This window comes from Sceloporus occidentalis, unplaced genomic scaffold, assembly GCF_023333645.1.
Source record: "Sceloporus occidentalis isolate IW3139 unplaced genomic scaffold, rSceOcc1.0.p SCAF_19, whole genome shotgun sequence".
In the NCBI taxonomy this organism is placed as follows: domain Eukaryota; kingdom Metazoa; phylum Chordata; class Lepidosauria; order Squamata; family Phrynosomatidae; genus Sceloporus; species Sceloporus occidentalis.
In genome coordinates, this window is record NW_028316999.1 from 3,997,501 (window position 1) to 4,020,309 (window position 22,809).

The 22,809-nt window shown below is 34.7% G+C and overlaps 1 protein-coding gene across 1 annotated transcript in view; it reads right to left on the reverse strand.

Moving 5' to 3' along the window:
• Positions 1–22,809, reverse strand: part of LOC149302324 (CUB and sushi domain-containing protein 1-like) — a 589,437-nt gene that overhangs the window by 186,505 nt on the left and 380,123 nt on the right. Inside the window, exons 13-18 of the mRNA XM_089482423.1 lie at positions 13,318–13,500; positions 5,365–5,691; positions 5,024–5,218; positions 3,389–3,527; positions 1,766–1,953; positions 915–1,103 (exon numbers count right to left, since the gene is read on the reverse strand). Coding sequence (XP_089338549.1) covers positions 915–1,103; positions 1,766–1,953; positions 3,389–3,527; positions 5,024–5,218; positions 5,365–5,691; positions 13,318–13,500 — 1,221 coding nt within the window. The remainder of the gene's footprint in view (positions 1–914; positions 1,104–1,765; positions 1,954–3,388; positions 3,528–5,023; positions 5,219–5,364; positions 5,692–13,317; positions 13,501–22,809) is intronic.

The following is a 22,809-nucleotide window of genomic DNA, read 5'->3' on the forward strand; positions in this document are numbered from 1 at the left end:
AGCCCTAAATCTATTTAGAATTGCATGTATTGTTTAATTTTATAAAGCCTAATACATATCATCCTTATAATATAATCCATTTCTACCAAGGTAAGAAACGAGTGCTCTATATTTGCAAAATATGAACTAACTATTATACTAGTGAACAGCAATCAAATAAATAAATACTTATATAAAGACCTTTTTTCCCCCACTTTCATTTTTTAAAGTAGGGGTGCGACCTATAATCGGGGTTCAGCGCAGGGATTTTTTTTCTTCATCATTCAGCACTACAGGATTAGAATCCAGATCCCCCAGCTCTCTGTAAGCCCCACTTCTATGAAAGAGCGGAAGTCTGGCCAGCAGCAGTGGAGGCTGTCTGCGCATATCGCACAGAGATTCACCAGCTGCCAGAGAGGAGGATTCCCCGCAGCACTGCAGGGGAGCTGTGTCCTCCTCTCTGGCAGCCGTCTGTGCGATGTGCACAGACAACTTCCGTTGCTGCCGGGGCTTCTGCAATGTGTCATATCTAGGGGGCATAAAGCATATCAGGAGGCAGAGTGACATATCAGGGGAGCAGAGTGGCATATCTGGAGGGGCAGAGGGGCATATATATATATATATATATATATATATATATAAGTAAGGTGCATTATGAATTAAGGGGGGGACCTTAAAATGGCTATTGGGTTTCCAAATTTATGTTTGTATATAACCTATGCTGACTAACTGTATAATAGATACCAAAAATGTTAAGATACATGTATTCATGTTCATTAGATAAAATACTGTTTTACCATTCCACTAATGTATATTTTTTCTCTAAAAATATTTTTTTTCTTTAAAATGGCACCACATTTTAAGGGTGCAGCCTATAATTGAGCCATTACGTAATGCATTTCCCATGCATGCTTGGTCAGCATTCCACAACTTACCATCGCAGCTTGGCAATGCATGGTTCCACTGATGGTTACTTTCACAAACCAATGGCTCCTCATCACTCAGTATGTATCCAGGATCACAAGTAAATGTTACAGAAGATCCAATACCAAAATTTTTACCATGTCGGTAGCCATTTACTGGAATTCCAGGGTCAAGGCAAGAATCAGTTTCCAGAGTAACACCTGCAAACAGACAGGTTGACTATTGACTATTGTAACGATGGCACCACAGTGATGATTTTATGATGAGGATTTTACCACCACAACATGTCATATTAAAATAATGTTGCTTCTATTTGAGGGAAAGCTATAATAACCTGATAAAATTTTGTGTGAATTATTAAACAAAGAGCAAATAATAAAAAAATACATTACAATGAAGGTCATTGCAATTTTTTTCCTATTTGCTGTTTTTAATTATTTAGGAAATTAAAAATCATACCAGAACAAAGGTTAATTGAAAACTCTTCCAGGGGCGTAACTTTATTTGATTGCATGATTAATTAAATATTTGTTCAATTCTTCTCTGTTTCCTTTTTTATTCATTTATGACATTGTTTTACTCCCTACTCAAACATAAGTCTCATATTATCATGAAGAAATATTATAATTTCCCATACCTTCAGTTACTGAATATTATATAATTTTATTTTTGATCTATCTCCAAGGTGTCAGACATTTCCAGTTTTAATCATATTTCAGTTTCTATTCAAGTGTGTTTAAATTATTAATCTATTTTTTCTAATTTTGTATACTTTTATTCAATGAAAAGAGCGATAGAGAGATAAATGTATATATTTATATATACAAACATACATATTAAACTATATCACAGAAACACTTACTTTCATAGCGAATTAGGAAGCCAACATTAGAACGACTGTTGTCAGTTGTGAACAATAGATACATGTAATTTCCTGTGCTAATTAAGAATTGGGGAGCTTGTGTTCCATGATATTCTCCAATTAATGGTGAGGAGTTAGCTGAACCATCTCGTACTTCCAAAATATCATAATTTACTTCAGTCTGAAACCTGAGATAAACAAAAGAGTTAAGAGAAAGTTAATGGTGTGAAAATCAATATTAACAATTAGTAATTTTTTTTCTTTTAAAAAAAAAACATGAAATCATATAAATGTGATCTAATTTCATGGATACTTAAACATTTCTGCAAATATTTTTAATAAATAGCATAGTGTTCGACATAGCAGTAACGATTCAGATTATGCTTTCCTAGTGGCCGATTGTGTCAAAATTCCATTAAAACGAGTGTTAAAGTAGAATAATGCACATTTTCATACTGTTTTTATTTAGTTAACTTTTAAACATTTATGTGTTGCCTTTTCTCATAACAAGCCAACTTCCATATATCTTTGTAAATAGTTTAGCTAAAACTCAGATACCAAAATTCAAACCCTTTAACATAAACAAAGCCGACATTTCAATATCTTTATCAATCTAACGCATTTGTGAATGTTCTATTTTTACAGAAAACAAGGCTAATGCTACGCCAATGAAAATGTATCTTACCAGTTCTTTTACTGGCCACCTCTGCCTCTATGTTAGGATTTATTTTATTAACCTCAATAACAAAATGTAGCCTGTGGGTCCGTTAGTTTTATTGTAATAAAGAAAATTACTGATAGACAGGGTTATATTTAGCCTGGGACCACTCTGTCACCACTCTTTTTACTGTGTGTGGAATAAGATGTCTCTTTGGAACGCTAGACACAGATACAACATGTTATGGAGGTTGCAACAGCTAGATACAGAGCTTGACAGTGTATCTGGGCTGGCTACAAGAGCGATCTCAAATTTGCTGCAGAAGTCTTTTCCTATTTGGCCTAGGATTTAGCCAGAACTATGCCACTTCTGAATGTCCACAAATCTCTTTCTGACTTAACTATACTTTGGAAATTATAAGGTTATATATATATATATATATATATATATATATATATATATATATATATATATATATCTTAGTGCAAGTTCTGTCTCTAACATGCTAAGCTGTATTTTTTATATTGAATTTGCTGTATTTTTATACAAAATATTGATCTCATTAAATATCTCTACTTAGATATCATTCTTACAAGCTAGAATTAATTTTCTGCTCCTTGAATCTTTAGATCATACATTTATGACAGATGATGATAGCATGAAATCATTCTCCAGCGTCTATATTTTTGAATGAACGCTTTCCTCTTCATACATTGTAACACTGTTCAATGAATGTTATACAATTTGTCCATAGAGATGTTAGCCTTCTGAACTATACATTTTAGCATTGTATATTTTGTTTACTTCTCTGGAAAACTGTCCCTTTATGAATATGTTTTACATAGATACATAGTCCTTTTCTAACACATTTAGATTTGGCTGATGCTTTATTTGAAACATATTTAAATACATTTTGAAACATTGCTAAATTATGTACGATTTATATTGTCATCGTTAATATATACCTCCCAAAAGTAATTTTTACTGAATGTCCAGGTCTAGCTTCGATCACCCATTCACAGGTCAAAGAATCCTTATAATATCCAGGCCAACCTGGAGGCAGGATAACACCGCTTGATGCAGTTAAATGACCTCCACATGGTGCTGAAAAGTAAAAAAGAAAAAACATCTCAAATTCAATTAACTGGTTGATATGTTTAAGTAACTTTTTTATGTTATTGGGTATTTGAAAATAAATTGATTTACACTTATATTTGTGTACTTTGCAAAATAAAGTACTGTTTAACTGGCTGTGATCAGTTTGATCTCATCCTAGTTTACATCATATCATATGACCTAAACTAATAAACATTTTTGTACTTTAATATGAAGTCAGGTGAGTGCTCCTATTTTCTTCATGGATGTATATATATATATATATATATACATCCATGAAGAAAAAAAAAAAAATATATATATATTCTGTGTATATAACACTGAGTAAGTGACAGGAGGAAAGCTCAGGGCGGATGAGTAGGTAATTATGCAGATTTTCCAATTAAAACCACAAGACGTTGTACCTTTGCAGAAGTTAAATTGCACTTAGGTCCACTTTAAGAAACACCCACAAAGAACACAGCAATCTAAACAGTAACCAGAAGGAGAGTTTGCAGGTAAATTGTACATCCAGTGTCATCTGTATGCCTTTGGATTTTGTATTGTATCTTGATCCACTTTTTTGTCTTTTTTAGTTTCACCTGGTTTTGTTTCCTACAAGTGGACCCTTTAGTTAAATGGTTATCTAGTTGTGTTTATTTTTACTTTTAAAATCAGATACAGTAGTGATGGCTACAGGGAAATGTGCATCGGGTGTACTTTCATTTAGTAGTTTATGAAGCTTCTGCAGGCCTAGTGTTGATATTTAGGCAGGGCATAGGTGAATTGATATTTTAGGAGGTGATCACTGCTAATTAGCCTTCTAATAGTGTACTCAATTATATATTTTCTATTTTAGAATTACAGGGCTTAGTGATCATGGCATCGTCAGTTATATCCTATGAATCCTTTGTAAGATATAGTTAGGGACTGTTCTAGATTATGTTGATGCTCTATTAGGTTTTTAGTATACAAACCTTAAAGGTTAAATTTTATGGATTAGGATTTCATCTTCAATTAAGGTGTTCTATTTAGTACCCAGTGAAATCATTTCACACCTGCGTAAAAAGTTTGCCAGGACTATATTGGTATATAGAGATACAAATATATCCTCATTGTAATCTTCCTTCTTATTAATCAATTACATTTTGGTTGAACATATTTGTTTGGTGTTCCTTTTCTCAATAGTAATAGAAATGCGGAGATAGGAACCTTTTCTTCTCACCAACATAAAGTAATCATTGTGAGAGGAAAACATAAGAAACTTCGGACGCTTTCTCCAGCATAAAAGGAAGAATTCGATAAGCTTCATTATAAATGATATAACTATGTATTACGAATGTCCAACTGCATCATTTTCTATTAGAAACTCAACTGGTGTTTGTCCTCCATAATGATCCAATTAGAAATTCAAAAGAAAAGATGAGTTAAGATTTATTGCACCTAAAACTTACTAATAAATAGGACAAAAATTGCAAATTTTAATAAAATAAAATTGGTATTACCTTCACATCTTGGTACAGCAGAACTCCATACTACATTTCCCTCTTGCATAATACAAGTGATAGATTCAGATCCTTGAGTTTTGATGAAACCTTCATCACAATGAAATGATACAGTGCTCCCAAGAAGGAATCTATCTCCAAAACGCCTTCCATTTGTTGGAATACCAGGATCATGGCATTCGTTTTGACCAAAGGCTGTCAAGGACAATGTTTAAGAACATTGTATAATAATAAAAAAAAACACAAAAAGAAGGCAAACACAAAATATGTTGTTGTATCCTTACAAACTATATTTTTATATATTTTTACTCATGGTTATAGTCTTATAAATCATTACTTACTTGTGTAGGTAATGTTAAAGCCTCTTCCAGTGGTGGAGTGGTCAGACTGGAACTCTAAACGCACAATGTGACTATTGCTTGCAATCTGAGAAGGCACTTCATTTCCAGAAAATGTACCAAGTGCTGGTAATTCGGAATTCCCTTCATCTTTTACTGCTACATAATCAAACTGAGGCTCCACATCAAAGTCATTAAAAATCAGATGGATCCGACTTCCAGGCTCAGATATTATCAACCATACACAATTCATATTGTTTCCATACTCATCTGGATAGTTTGGTGAAAGTATAATCCCAGACGGAGTAGTAAAATTAAAGAAACAAGAAACTGTAATAGAAAAAAAAGTAAAATTGATTTGTACCATACCTTGACAGTAATCAATCAACCAATACAGTTTCTCATTGCCATTACTTTTTCCAAGTTACTAACAAGCTTAGTACATCTATATTCTATGCAATTAAGTATCAGAAACAACGCAATAAAGTATCAGAATAAGTAAACAGGGTTGTATAGCTAGAGGTATTAGAAGTAGAAAGAGAGAGGTAGGTATACAACTTTACAAAATGATAGCGCTTGTGGTAACGTCCTCTCCTCCGACTAGAGGATCGGGGAGGACAAAATTGCAGCACTGCCATTTTGGTGAATGTTGCCGGGTTATGTCCACAGAGATGCGGACGAAGAAAGAAGATACCAGATTAAGGATTGAAGATACAATAGAGAAGATAGAAGATCAAGAAGAAGCACAAGCATTCTGGTAGGGAAACATTTAGGGACAGTGAGAGATATAGTGAACGAGAATGAGTGTGAGAAAGAGAGGGAATGAGAGTCAATGTGGGCACAGGAAAAGAGATTTTGTTCCAGAATTAAAAATGACCCCACATTTTTTGCCAAACATTTTTCCTGAGCCATAGTACCCTAAAGGACCATGCAGAAGATTTGTGGCAGTGACCTTTATGGACCTCAACTACATGGTTTTGTCGCATCCTTATATATTTGGTATTATTGTTTTTATTGATTGTTATTATAGTCAACTGAGTACTTTAAACATTTATTTGATGGGATTCCTTGCATATTTTTTTTTTTCAGTATTTAACTAGGTAGAATGGATCATGTCAGATAAGAAATGAATTTTTTTAAATTGTTTTGTAAACTATGTGCACTGGGCTACTAAAATGAAGTAGATATTTGTAAGGTCATGGCAAGTTACAAGTAGTTGCCACAAGCTGTGAACTACTACAATTTCATTTTAATGTCTTTTTATGGCTCCCAGCTGGACTGTAAGAGAAGGCATACCTACAACCTACAACATGTTTGACATTTAGAGGGTAAAAATAAGCAAACAAGATGCGTATAAACTAGATGAATTGACAGATGTGTGAAATATACAATTGAATGTCAAAAATGCAAAGTATCACATGCAGGGCATCATAATTCAATGGCACAGTATAGAATTAATAGCATCCTACAGACAGCAACAGCAGAGAAACAAAACCCTGGTGTTATGACAGATGACTAAATGAACAAAGTGTAGCATACCAAGAGGACAAGCCCTACAGGGGTTTGTGTTGAATTGGAGAAAACATTGCAAGTAGGAAGCACAGTACTCTACACACATTAAACATAACCAGTTAGGTGGCCCTTAAGCGTTTCTATTAATCATTGTAAACAGGGCTCTACTCTCACCACAGCATATAGAAAAAAGAAATAGCCAAATAAATATCCCCTATAGAGTTGGGTAAAAAATGGTAGTTTTGTCCGAGGAAAAACTCTTGTTCCCATATCTGAATTTTCACATATACTGTACATCATGAACATTGTGATGTATATGTCAGATGGCCACTCCTGACATCACAACGCATTTGACGTTTCAGGAAAAATAGCCTGCAGCATGATGACTTTATGTGAAAATTGTCTGTTTCCATCCACTTCCATACTCATATGAGTTACCTTAAAAGCAGGCACAAATACCTTTATTTTGAATTATCACGGGTCTATACATTTTGGCAATCCCTGAATGGCTGAAGGTGGATCTCAGAAGCAGCATTCCCTGACAACAGTGTTAATTTGACATCCCACTAAAGCATTTTGTCAGTGTGGCTTTCTCAAAGTAACATTAAAATGTCTATTGGAGAATTATTTTACCCCAGTAAAATACATTTTATAGAAAATTACAAATATACCCCTTAGATATTGAAAGGGAACATTGTTTTAATGGTACAATGGTAATGTTTCATTCTGCCGCTGCAACAAAACGTAAATCAACATAAGTCACTGTTTCTCAACACTGGAGCTGACTGAAAAATAATAAAGTACACATGCTAATTGGTGAGCAGGAGATACAACATGTTCACCTTGGCATAGGAGCTGGGAGGCAGGGAAAGAGGCAAGTACACTATATGGACAAAAAGTATTGGGACATCAGACCATCACCAACTTGTATGACATTCTAAATACATAGACAATAATATGTAGTTGTCCCCCACCCTTTGCAGATATAACAGCTTCCATTCTTCTGGGAAGGCTTTCCACAAGATCTTGGAGTATTTTTGTTGACATTTTTGCCAATCCATCCAGTAGAGCATTTGTGAGTTCAAGCATTGATGTTGGACAAGAAGGCCTGGCTCGCAATCTCCATTCCAGTTCATCCCAAAAGTGTACGATGGGGTTGAGCTTAGGGCTCTGCGTGGACTATTTAAGTTCTTCCACATCAAATGTTCTCCTGGCATGCACTAAACCCAGACTAGCCCATCAGACTGCCAAACAAAGAAACACAATTTGAACACTTTTCCTCTGCTCCTGAGTCCAGTGGTGGTGTACTTTACACCACTCGATCCAACACTTGGCATTGTACTTGTTGATGTGAGTCTTGCATGTAGCTGCTTCATTTTATACACCTGTGGCAAAACGGTTCAAACACCTGAATTCAATAATTAAGATATGTATCCCAAAACTTTTGTCCATATAGTGTATAATTAAAATATGCCAGCTTGTTTCTGCACAAGGTTTTGTTCCAAACATTAAATAAGCTCTCTAGAAAATTATGAAATAAATATTGGATCTGACGTTTTACATCTTCCACTGAAAGTTTAATAACATGAAAACAACACAGAAACATTTTTCAGTCTCTATAGCAACACCTCTGCTCCTGTGTCACATATTTATTAAATGTTCTCAGCATATGAATGAGACATTTTTTTATGATTAAAGAATTATTTCTCTGAATGGTTTGGGAACTCAACAGTACAAGAAATGATGTTTCTACTGCTATATTTAGTAACAAAATCGTTAAACTGAGGAACAGCACCTTTAAAATGCCATTTTAGATGACCTTTCAGTTCAATAAGCCAAAGCAATTCCGAACAGTCCATCAATTTTCAGTTTCACAATTTCAACATGAACATATAAACACTGTCTTTTATTGTGAGTCTTTATGGATTGTGTTGTAGGTAGGGGCTGCGATATCATGTAAAACAACCTTACTCTATGAAAAGAGGTGTTAAAAGTGGATAAAGGAATTCCTGCCAGAGCCTGCAAATGGTGTTACAAAGTATCTCCTCTCCAAGACATGGTGGCACCATTATATTTGCATGTTCCCTGGTAGTAAGAGTTTTTTTTGAATGAATGAAAGTGAAATGGTCACAGAAATCAGATAAATATCTCTTTCAGAGTGACCCATATACTGCTACATTCAGTATACCAATTAGGTAGAAGATGTCTAATTGGTAGGTGCAGAAATGATTCTCTTTCTTTGTGAATCTGTCTGCAATAGGCTAGGTTTCCACTTGGTTTTTTATGCTAAAAACGCCCATAAAAACGCCAATAGCGCCACCTGGCGTTTTTTTAGTGGAAAAACGCAGCAGCCAGATGTTAGCTGTTTTTCAATAGGAAATCGCAAAATGCCATTTCCACTTGGCGTTTTTCTGTCTGGCGTTTTTTCAGTCCTCTTTGGCGTTTTTCTGCTTTTTTGGGCTCTGTGGCAGTTTTTCAAAATCGCAGCATGTTCACACTCTGGCGTTTTTTCAAGGAAATCTTGGCGTTTTTCTCCAATAGAAGTCTATGGGGGAGAAAAAACGCCATGAAAAAGCCATGTGGGTTTATTGCCTTGGCGTTTTTTATGGCGTTTTGTCCACAGTTACAATGCAGAGGATGGACCCAGTATCTGTGTGTCCTACGAGAAATAGGCTGAAAACAAACAGTTTCACACAAAACAAAGTCCTGGACTGGTTCATATTGAATTTTACACCATTTGGAACAAACATGCCATTACAAACAAACATACCCGACGCATCAACTGGATCCTGCGTGCCAAAAGCAACAGCAAACAATTTGCACCATCATTTGGGGCCAATCTTCCTAGAGGAGCAGACATTCGGAATAAAGCAGGCCTTACAAACCACAGAAAAGAGACAAAGGGGTCTACCAAGTAAATGACATCGGGGGCAGATACTTGCCATTTATCCTAATCCCTTTTAGCTGGGTGAAACTGCTAACTTGTAAAGGCTGGAAAAACTGCCTAAGGTCAAAAAAAGCAATTTCCACAGAAAGGCTAAAACGCCAGAAAAAACTCCAGAAAAAAACGCCAAAACGGAGGAAAATGCAGTGGCAGTTTTCTTGGCGTTTTTCATCAAGAAAAAAAACGCAGGACAAAAACCCAAGTGGAAACCTAGCCATACTCTGGCCTCTTGGAGAACTTCTGTAAAATGGCTCCTCTGTTCTTCAAATCATGGGAAAGGATGTGCACGGAGGCTCTTCCCTTTAGCGGAAGTACCTGGATATTAGAGCTGATACCATGGAGAGGCAGACGAAGACAGAAGAACAAGAACAAGCAAGAGAAGAAGCCTAGCTGCGGAAAAGGAGATGGGTACATGGAAGTGGCTGGCAGAGAACATAGGGAGACATTGAAATAGAGCGTTAGAGTGTGAGAGAAAGTTAGTAAGAGTGTGAGAACAATGAAAGAAATTAAATACAAATGAAAATTCAGAGCTCTCTGTTTTGTTTCCATTTGTTTCATTTGGGGTCTCTCCTTGTTTTCAGCATTCATCCAAATTAATGAAATTGGCAAATTTTGATAAAATTACATTTCATATTATATATATATTCTGATATATATATATATATATATATATTTATATATATATATATATATATATATATATATATATATATATATATAATGGGAGTAGCAGCAGCCATGCGTATCCACAGGAAGGCAACAGATGCACAGCACCCTGGCTTCCCATAATGGACACATTCAATGGGGTTATGTAACATGAAGTTACACTCTGTGGTAGTAGGAGAAGACAGATAAGAGTAGGGGGTAATATATGTGTATGTTTTCTCACTAAAGAAAGCCTGTATCTGTACCATTGGCTTACACACTCAGACCTGCCATTTAGCACACGTATTACCCAGTGGCCTGTTGGCACCCCATACTTATTTGTATGCATTAAACCCAACTTTAAGAATTTGCATCAGATGGTTATAGTCATGCCATCTTTAACTATACTTGTCAGAGTATATTTTGATTTAGATATAGTGATATAGGAACAATATTAATATTCTCCACACTTCCAGTTACTGCACAAAACTATACTGCTAATAAGGACTTGGGTATTGACTTTGTAAAAATCAATACTAACTTTTAACATAGCATGATGAGCTTGGGAAGTCATAAGCACAGAGAAAGATGCTATTTTTTTATGAATAAATAACTATCTGTCCTTTTTGAATATGAGTAGCTTAGCCTTATTCTTCTTTTACTTGTCGGTATTAATAGAGCACTAAATTATGCTGTTTAGACATCTGAATCCCTAATAAAGTGCAAATCACAGTAGAAGAGGGGGATATAGCTGTTCTTTCACTAAATACTAGACTTGTGCATCCGGATTCATAGGAATTGCAAATTTACCTAATTTTAGCAAATTCTGCAATTCGTACAAAGTCACAAAAAAAGAGCAGTGCCCTCTACGAAGCGCCCCAGAGCAAAAAAGCACAGAATTTTAATCCAAAATTAGCAGGCCCTTTCACTCTCTTTCACACTATCATTCTTGTTCACTCTCTTACATGCTTTAAATGTTTCCCTACCTTCTATACTAACCACTTCTCCTTCTGCCGACCACTACCGCTTCCGCACCTTCTTGTTCTGGTGGTTGGCAGAAGTTACCAGAAGAGAAGGAAGGGAAACATTTAGAGAGCATGAGTGAGAGAGTGAATAAAAATAAGAGTGTGAGAGAGTAAGGCTAGGTTTCCACTTGTTTTTTTTTTGCTAAAAACGCCCATAAAAACGCCAATTCAGCCACACAGCGTTTTTTTTGTGAAAAAACGCTGCGGCCAGATGTTAGCTGTTCTTCAATAGGAAATCACAGAATGCCATATCCACTTGGCGTTTTTCTGTTTGGCGTTTTTTCAGTCCTCTTTGGCATTTTTCTGCTTTTTTGGGCTCTGTGGCAGTTTTTCAAAATCGCAGCATGTTGACACTCTGGCATTTTTTGCAAGGAAATCTTGGCGTTTTTCTCCAATAGAAGTCTATGGGAGAGAAAAAACGCCATGAAAAAGCCATGTGGGTTTTGCCTTGGCGTTTTTTATGGTGTTTTTTTTCCACAGTTACAATGCAGAGGATGGACCCAGTATCTGTGTGTCCTACGAGAAATAGGCTGGAAACAAACAGTTTCACACAAAACAAAGTTCATATTGAATTTTACACCATTTGGAAGAAACATGCCATTACAAACAAACATACCCAACTGGATCCTGCGTGCCAAAGGCAACAGCAAACAATTTGCACCATCATTTGGGGCCAATCTTCCTAGAGGAGCAGACATTTGGAATAAAGCATGCCTTACAAACCACAGAAAAGAGACAAAAGGGTCCGCGGGGGCGTGTTTAAGTAGAACTCTACCAAGAAAATGACATCAGGAGGGGGCAGATACTTGCCATTTATCCTAATCCCTTTTAGCTGGGTGAAAATTCCAACTTATAAAGGCTGGAAAAACTGCCTAAGGTCAAAAAAGCAATTTCCACAGAAAGGCTAAAACGCCAGAAAAAACGTTTTCCTGGCGCTTTTCATCAAGAAAAAAACGCAGGACAAAAACCCAAGTGGAAACCTAGCCTCAGTGAGAGCAAGTAATAGTGTCAGAGAGTAAGTGAAAGTAAATAAAAGTGAATGTGGGCACCGGGCAACATTTTTTTTTACCGAATTTAAAATGTACCCCCAATTTCTGAACCAAATGGGCAAAAAATGTAATTTGCACATGTCTACTCTATACCACACAAAGGGGTGCATCAGTGGCTTTGTCACAGGGATTTGGGGCTCTGTCTCTCTCTATTGTTACATCATTTTTTCTAAATAGAAAATCCTACACAATAAGTACTTATATGTTGTCAGGTACAACAGTTTTCCCTAGCCATTTCAAGCTCTTTCCCAAAATAAGGTATAATTCTGATAAACAGCAATTGGTGATGTGTTACGTTACATATTACAAACACTTTACAGTAATTGACATTGGATTTACTCCAGGGTTCATTGTTAATCTGCCTGGATGCTTTAAAAGGATTTTCAAACTAGTAATAAATGTACATTTCTGATTGCAGCTTCCAACTGGAAACTAAAATATCTAGTAACTTGATATTTTAAACAGATCAACATTTATTTTGCTATGATGATTCGATCCCGGTTAAATGACGAGTATAAGTGCATTATGCATTAATATCTTGTAATTGTAACAAAACAAAGCACACAAACAAATATGTATGTTGTATTGTAGATCAATTAAAATGTGTAAAGTTTTAAGAAACAAGTATTGAAATATGTTGTGAAAAAGAAAAAAGTATTACAAAATAATTTGTTAAGAGAAAACTGAACATAAGTTTGGGAGAAATGACCACAATTATAGAAATACAATCATATAGTTTTATATAACATTTGAAAAAGAACATTAAAAGTTGAAAACTTACACACACAGCTGGGTTTATTTCCAGACCACTGGTTATTTTGTTGGCATGTTATTGTTTTTTCTCCCACAAGTTCAAAGGCTGCTTGACATTCAAAGGTGAGTATGTCCCCATGAAAAAACCTGCTCCCATTCCGTTTTCCATAAACTGGAATTCCTGGGTCCCCACAGCCACCTTTTTCAATTTCTGAATAATAAAAAAATATATACATATTTTAATTGCTATTCTAATTGTTACACAGAAGTGTTACATTTAAAAGTAAGTTCTATTTGCAAAAAAAAACAACAACAAATATGTGCTGCTTGGTTCAACTATGAAAAGTTGCCTTTTTGAACCTACGCAATAAATATTACTGGATGAAATCTTTGTCCCTTCAAATTTACGGCTTTATAATACATCATGTGGATCTATTCAAAGCCACAAAGTATGATTACTATAGGAACTTTTGGATCTAGTGTGTGTTAATGTAACCAGCCTCCCTAATATTAGTTTGTGTAGCCTAGAATTCAATCATCCGTTTGCACAAAATAAATTGCCTGTCCCATTATTGTTGTTAAACATTAATATTTAATGTCCACAAAAGTTTCAGTGCTTATCAACAAAATAATAGTACATACACGTTTGAAGAATAAGGCTCCTATAAAACAGCATTACTAGAAGTCTTTAACTTTTTCAGTTTTTAGTTACAACATATTTGAACTATTTCAGTAGCATTTAAAATTTAACATTTAAAGAAAGTAATTCATCTGATGAGCCATAAAGAGCATTCATTTTTTTCCAAAAGAATTTTCACATTATTTTGCATGACTGAATTGTGACTTAAAAAAAAGACATGCTTAAAATGGGAAGATTTAACTCTAAATTCTGCAGGAAAAGCCAGAAATTAAGATATAAACATTAATAGTCAATTTACTTAAACATTGTGACAAAACATTCTTTTTAAAAAATGTATTACATATATGTTTTTTGGGGGGAAAGTGGGATTCTGTCAGCAGTCAATAGTTGCCAAAGTAGCTCTTATATACAGTTAGGTCCATAAATATTTGGACAGTAACACAATATTCATAATTTTGTCTCTGTATGCCACTACAATGACCTAAACCCTAAAAAGCTCTTTGGTACCTTTTGCAGTAAGTTTTGGGTCATTGTCCATCAATACTGTGAGGCGCTGTCATATCATTTTTGTAGCATTTGGCTGAATCTGAGCTGATAGTATAGCTCTTTACAATTCAGAATTCATCTTACTGCATCTGTCAGCAGTCATATTTTCAATAAACACAGCCATGCACAGCCATACACTCCCATCTCATAACACTGGTTTGGATCATGAGACATACCATTTTCTATGTGGTATGGTTTGGATCATGAGACATATCATCTTTTAAAGCAATGGTTTAGTCCTCAACATTGTATTTAGTTTTGTTTCTTTTCAAGGCATATTGTGGTCTGTTAAGCCTGCACTCACATGCATTTTACTGCCTGCAAACTGGAGCATACATTTAGTTATTTGAAATAGAAAATGAGAAATTCTGTCTCATTTAAGCCCCATTTTCCTGCTTCTACTGAAACTAGTACGTACACTTCTTGCACATGCTCAGTAGCATTCTCATTTAAGTCATTAAAGCAATACATGTTTTACATGAAAAGAGAACTGGATTGTTTCTGAGAAGTATGAGCTGTGTTATTTAATGTTAAGTATGTACAGTATATATACAATGAACGCCAGAAAGTGTAAGGTCGTGCTAAAGATAGGATATTTAATATTCATGACACAAGTATGTTTTTGAGAAAAGCCATTAATAGCGCCGACAGATGTTTCATCCACATGAATCTCTTAAGTTATGTATATGCTATTATTGTTTAATTTTCTCATCATTTACCATTGTTGATTGTATTGCCATATCACGTCAAACACTTTTCGAAAAAGGAACATAATTCTGTTTGATGAGTCATATAAAAGAAAACAAATCAGTTTGATGAAAATCGATTAATATTTTTCTTAAATGGTTCACCTTTGCTTCCACTTCAGGCCATCATGTAACTCAAAATGTTTGCTAATCAAAATCCAATTTATGTTGTGGTAAAACGAATATTTTAAACCACTAGCTTTTTATAATAAACAAGCATGAGAAATAATAACTCCAGTAACATTAATATTTTTATTTGTATAACTCATAAAAATTCTAATTTTCTAAAACTAATTGCTCCCATTCTTATTTTCCATGCCTGTTACTAGAAGCATACATTGGTTTTAATATTAGTGGTACAAAAAAAAAAATAAATTAATAAGGTTCAACCTTCCCAAGCCATTTTTAATTGTGCTGATCTAGCTTAAGGTAAAACAATTCCAAAATAATCTACTTCCCATTTTGCTCAGAAGGAAGAACAAAATGCTGAATGACTTTATAAGCAATGAGGACAATCCCTGGAACATCAACTTTTAAATTACTAAAAGTACGACTGAACACACATGCCAAAAATAAAAACTAGTTTGTCTAGTTTATAAGTCCCCACAGTATTTACAGTCACTGTGTCCAAAGATATTACATTCCAGAGCTTTATAGACCTTACTGTTAAAGAGTTTCCTTCTTTGTTTAAGATAGAACCAATGCTTTTGTAATCTTGTCAACTGTTCTGTCAGCGGTGTGCAGATTCTCCTTGGAAGGGCTTCACATTGACCTTAAATGTGTTTGTATGTTGTGATGATGATGATGATGTGACCTTTAGGTGACTCTTTTGTTTTTATTTCCTTTCATTTTCCAACCTGCCCCCCAGTTATGCACATCTGCCCCATTCTGCCCCAGAAATGCCTTATACCCCATATATGCCACTGTGCCCCATGATATGCATTTTAACCCTCTAAATGCCACTGTTGCCCATGATATGCCTTTTGACCCCCTATGTGCCACTGTGCCCCAAGATTTGCCTTTTGACCCCCTATGTGCCACTCTGCCTCCAGAAATGCCTTATACCCTTATATGCCACTCTGGCATTAGGGGGTTAAAAGGCATATTATGGGGCAGAGTGGCTTATAGAGAGGTATAAGGCATTTCGGGAGGCAGAGTGGCGTATAGAGGGTTAAAAGGCATTTCTGGAGGCAGAGTGGTATTAAGGGGGTTAAAAGGCATATCATAGAGCACTCTGCCTACAGAAATGCCTTATTCCCCTATTTAACACTCCCCCCCAAACTTACCGGTGCTTCTGACTCCCCGGTGTGTTGTCCGAGCAGCGTGTAGACGTCTACGCGATTCGCATAGGCAACTTCCGCTGCAGCCGGAAGGAGGTGCGGTTAGCAGCGGGGGTTGTCTGCATCCATCGCGCATACACCCTCCGGCTGTCAGAGAGAATTCCCTGGTGAGGGGAACTCTGATCTCTGACAGCCGGGGAAGGTCTGCGCGATGGACACAGACAACCCCCGCTGTTAACTGCACCGCCTTCCGGCTGCAGCGGAAGTTGCCTATGCGAATTGCGTAGACTGACCAGGGAGTCAGAAGCACTGGTAAGTTTATTCTTTTTGGGGGGGGGTTACCAGACAGGAGGATCCAGATCCCCTGCAGTGCTGCGGGGGATCTGGATCTTAGTCTCATAGTCAGACCTATTTGAGGTCTGATTATAAGACAAAAGGGTATTTTTCAGAGTATTTGTTCTGAAAAAAAAACTTGTCTTATAATCGAGCAAATACGGTACTATGTGTGTCTTTTTTGCCCTGTGATTGACCTTAAGGACATTGCCCTTTGAAAATTAAGTGTCTTTGTTAATCCTAAAGGAGGACATCTTTGTAATTCAACAATAAACCATATTTTGATAAATGACCTAAAATGTCCCCCCTGCTTGTGTAATCTGTCAATGATATATATATATATAAATTATTGTTATGGAAGAAAATATTTTTTTAAATTAACACTTATGTTACCATGACTTCACATCAATGTTTACACATTATGTATGGAATTATATATCCTACAAAATGTTTCTGTAACAAAATAAAACTGTGATGAGAAAAGGAATACAGATTTTTGCTCCCTTAACTGATGTACTCTTTTTTTAGTGCAGGAAGGTGGGTTCTATGCATCAAAAGGCTGAAGGGCAAACCTATTTTGTTTTGAGTTATCATCCCAGCAAAGCAATGGAAAAACCTTCTAAAGAAAAAAAAAGGAAATGATGCTGAAACAATCTTTCACAATGTTGTTCAAGGGAACAACTCATAAAACCCTCCACTACACTACTACTATGATGCATTCATCTGTTACACTATCATTTATAGAAGACAAGATAAGCATTTGCAATGATGGAGTATATTTTGTACTGTCAACATGGTCTTATACCTGCATACCTTATGTCAAGAAATGTCAGTTCTGAAGGACAGAATAGTTCTCTTTAACAAAGCAATAATAAAGCATGTCGGCCAGATGCATTATAATACAAATAGACTTTTGCCAACCATGAGGTCAAAATCGAGCCTTACTCAGCTTGTTCAAATGAAATGTTGCTGATTTTCCCGATTTTAATTCAAATTTTTATTACTATGAACTGCTTATTTTATAGTCTAAAAAAATATTTAGCTAACAGAGATTGAGTGACTCAGTTTGTAAATTAACTGACCATGAATGACACTAAAACTGCTAAATCCCAATTTCAGCTCCAACAAAAGATATTTTTATCAAGCTCCTACTTCTTGTCTTGTATTATTAGGGTAAAACAGTCCTATATTAGTCCAATCAAAAGCTGATGATTGTTGAATTCACCTTAAAGTCTCACCCTGAAAATCTGGTTAGAGAACATTAAATTCTGTCCATAATTTCACATTTACTGGTGTTCTAGATGGCAGGCGAATACCTAAGTACCAAAGTAACCTTGGTGAATGCTGAGTGGCTTAGATGAGGTAGGTAAAGTTGTCATTTTGTTTTGTCCTTTGTTAGGAACAAATGCATGCAGGAGGAGGCACTAGAAACCCTAGGGCAAGCCCTATGTATAATGTATTTAGTGTCTGAATGGCTTTTGCTGACATGCCTTTCCTGTTGACCTCATTTATCAATAATTAACATATTAGAAATAATTTAACAGCATTCTTCTAGAATTCATATTTTAATTTCCAGTCATTATGAAGCAGGCACACCACCATACACAGCACATATAACCAGCCTTCATTCCAACATTTTGATTTAATGATTCCAGAAGATGAAAAATAAAACCTTTAAACTCAATTTTGTAGGTTAATATATTTAGAATTGTTTTATTGCTTAATCAAAGTACATTTGCCAAAAAATTGTAACTACTATAAAAGTTTTTATTTTTTTGTGATACATATTATTATGAGAACATTATGGAGGTTAATCTACTGTGTCACCCTATACCATGGCTCTTTTTTTCTATATCTTTACTGATGAATAATGTGATAGGACACACTGTTTACCCTATACTAGATCTCTATGAATATCTTAACTGAATAAAAAAAAAATGAAATAAATAAATAAATAAATATATATGTGTGTGTGTATGTGTGTGTTTTTCCCTAATAAAGGTGCAAGGTATGTAGAGGATTGTTACCTATATGAAACTATAGCAAATTTTAAATTTAACAGTGAATTTAACTGGAATACATTTGCTTTTGATGATGTAGTCAGCGGCATGAGTAAAAGGTAAAAGTGATTTACAGACGTCCGATACATGAAAATACATCTTTGAAGTATATGTATATAATTTATATATATATATATATATATATATATATATATATATATATATATATCACACATATATAACAGGTTAGTAAAATTTATTCTAATCAGTTTTCGAGGGACAAATCGAAAAATATATACCGGCATATAGAGACCATATGTTCCTACTGAGGCAAATTTCTAAGGAGTAATATCTGCTAACATCTCAGAAATCCCTTTTAGCATTTACGCCTGAACACCTGTTGATAGAATACATTTCCACAAATCAAGTTTGTGATATTTGACACAGCTATTTAAATTTTAGCAGGGGGTAAATTAAAGGAAACATTTCTCTTTTCTATGCTGCTGTGTGCCAGTTTAAAAGCTTGAAATGTATAGCTACATTTTCCAAATTATTTTAACCCAATGAGTCGTGAGAAACCTGCATAGGTCACTAACATGGTAAAAGAACGAAAGCATTTTTTCCTAAAATATTATCGTTTTTTTTTTTTTTCTGAAAATAAATAAGCTATTGATTTGTTAGCCTATTGCGTTATTTTTTTTCTCATTGATTAATGTATTTTGAGTAGCAGCCTGTTTATAGCTCCCTAATGCAACATTATTTGGAAGTGAGTTCATTAAACAGTGGGCATGAAATGAGTAATATTGTGTAAGCTTGCTGTGTCTCACTAAAGAGCTTGGTGACTCATTTTGCAATTTTCTGGGACTTTTTTTTTCTTGCAAAACAAAAATCAGTAATTTCTCTGGTTGTAAAACAAAAGCCTAAGTCATCCTATTTTGCTTCCAGACGCAGTTCAATAATAATTTTAAGTAAAATTAGTTCAATGTTATATTTCTTCTCCCAGCAAAATTTAAAAATGACCAACAATTATACATTGTTTAATTTTATTTAACCCCTTAATGACAAAACCCGTACATGTACAGGCTCAAAATGCATTGTTTTCAATGTGTTTAGGGACCGCCCATTGTCCTTAAGGGGTTAAAAAAAAGGGCAAAATAATAATTACTACATTGCGCAACTATATATATATATATATATATAAATATATAATTTGGCCCTGTAAATGGTTTCAGCAGCATTCATTTCCCTGGGTGCAATCCTCAGGCATCTAACATGTGTATCATTTCTTGTGTGTGTATGTACTTATGCATCCGTGTTAATATGTATAAACCTTTTTATCTTTTTTTTTTTAACAATGCTGACTTTCATTTTGGTGAGAGAAACCTTTAATGCATTTTAGAAAGTAACAAATAGGATTTCAGTGTTCAACATTTGTCGTTAACTCTTGTTAACTAGAATAATTTACATATGAACTTTATATAAAATTTTAAGCACTTTACTTCAGGCATTGTGCATATGGTGCATTTTCAATTTGCCATAAATCATATATCTTCTGTTGCACAGATGCCTATTTATCCGACTCATATTTTTCCTTAAGCAGTTTTATAGGGTCCATTTAGCTATCTTACATTAGAAAGACTTTGATTTGTTTTCTGGCTTATGAAGAATATAATTTTTATGGGTATTTATAGACATCACTTAAAATTTACCTGCGACCAGCCAGCAGAATATGATTTTGGTTATTAAGCTTCGATATGGCATGTATATTCTTAATGAATACAGAATGTTTGATGAATTTTCTCTATAATGGATGATAAAAATTTACACTACAAACTACTGTAATAATTTTAAGAATCTAATAAAAAAAATGGTAAAAAGTACTTAACAAGTTTTCAAGTAGCTTCATGTATTAAAGGCGCTGTTCCACCTACACTGTGAAATATAATACTTATATACTGGTGAGTTTCCGGAAAAAAATTTAACTTTTACATACCAAACAATGAAAATTATTTTTTATGCAGAATTTTAAAGGCGGCTTAAATATAAATTACAGTCACATTCAGGAATGGACTAGGGATTAAAATTGTCCTTGGCTCTTTAAAGTTAGTGGCTAATAAATGATGTGCGGTCACTTGCTGGATACACATAGCCTCTTACTCTTAAACGTTTGCAGCATGGGCGGTGTATATTCCCCCTTGAGGGATGCAGGTAGAAGTTTCTAATGACATTGAACATTATTCCTCCCAAAGTTGGGGCTTTAAGAATCAATCAATAATATGTGAATCTACCAAAAATACATATTTCTTATAAGCAGCATTAACAGTAATTATGATTTCATATAAACCAGCTTCAGTAAACTTCCCTATGGTAAGAGGATGGCCTAACAGCTATTCACGAAACCATTTCACTTGGAACATCCACTCTCAAGAATATGTGGCTCATTTAGTATCTTTAGTAATCACTTTAATCGAAAAAGCTTTCCTCTAATCAGGCTGTTCTGAAAATTCAAACTACGTGAAAGTTTTGAGGACAGATTGTTTGAACTTGAACTTTAACACAGTCATTACTAACATTGGGCAATCATAGAATTTTAATGACTAGTATTATTAGCCAAGTTACTTTTGCTGGCAAAACTGAATATTCCTTGTGTCATCACACTGCACAAAATAAAGTGAAGGAAGTAAAGACATTATTTTACTGGCATTTTGTTCTTTTCTAATTAAATAGGCAAGTATTTTATTGAAAATTCTGTTTTACATCTCTGTTCAAGAAGCTGCTCTAATTTCTTCCATAATATAAACATCCTATTCATTTGGGGGACTACTGTACCTCGGGGATGTTGCCAAAGACAAATCACATTTTTTGCAATCAGTGAGTGCTATCAAGTCCCAGTATATAAAATTTGTAAGAAATAGCACACAAAAGTGATGTCCATCACCCAAAGTTTGCCTGAAAATGTCAAATAAAGATTAACTTCCTAAGTATATGAGGTATTTCCGAGACAGACAAACAAAAATTTAATATTTTAAGGCATTTTTTCATTATGAACATTTAGAGTGTAAATGTAAAATGTGAAAAAATATTTTTTTATCATGTTCTGTCATATCTTGAAATATTTTTTTATCATGTTCTGTCATATCTTGAAATATATTTTTGGCATGTCAAATGATAGCTTGTTGGGTGGTTTGAAAAAAAAGCCCTACTTGTCCTGAAGAACAAAATATATAATGTGTGTGAACTGAAAATGCTAAACAAGAAAGAAGAAAAATAGAGTTGAAAAAAGAAAATAAAAATCCTGAAACTGCCTGCATACCCAAGAGTAAAATAGCCTGTGCCCGTAAGAAGTTAAATTAATTTACCTGTCTTATCATTTAGAATTATTTTAAAATATACTGAAGCTGTACAGTAGTTAACACATCTTGTTCTTATTTTACATGTAGATATTTACTTCTAAACCATTAGCATCTCTACAGAAAAGAATAAGACTTTTACCACATTTTATAATAACATTTTTATTAACCTGCATTGTTTAATTTGCATGGGCTCCAGGAATATATTGCCTTTGAAGCTACTGCAATGAAAAATATCTTCTGTCAGTATTTCATTATTAAGAGCTCCCGGCACTTTTAACAATAGTTTAAAATCCTTCCATAAAAAGAGGCAGCATTTGACAAACTACAAGACCAGAAGGACTTGCCTGACACAGAGAGAATGCACACATTAAAAGCAGTAAAGAATAAAGATGTTAGTAACGTCTTCCTGTCCTTTACTTGAACTGCAGAACAAAAATATAAATAAAAAATAACTCAACTGCATTTGTGAAAATTGAGGACACTACTAAAAATTCCCAAATAAATTCCAGTCACTGCTGTTCTGCATTGACACAGTCAATTATTATTAGTATTTTTTGCAAAAAGGTTGTGTATTATTTTGCCCGCTGCACAAATAGCCCCAATGAACTTAATACTGACCTTT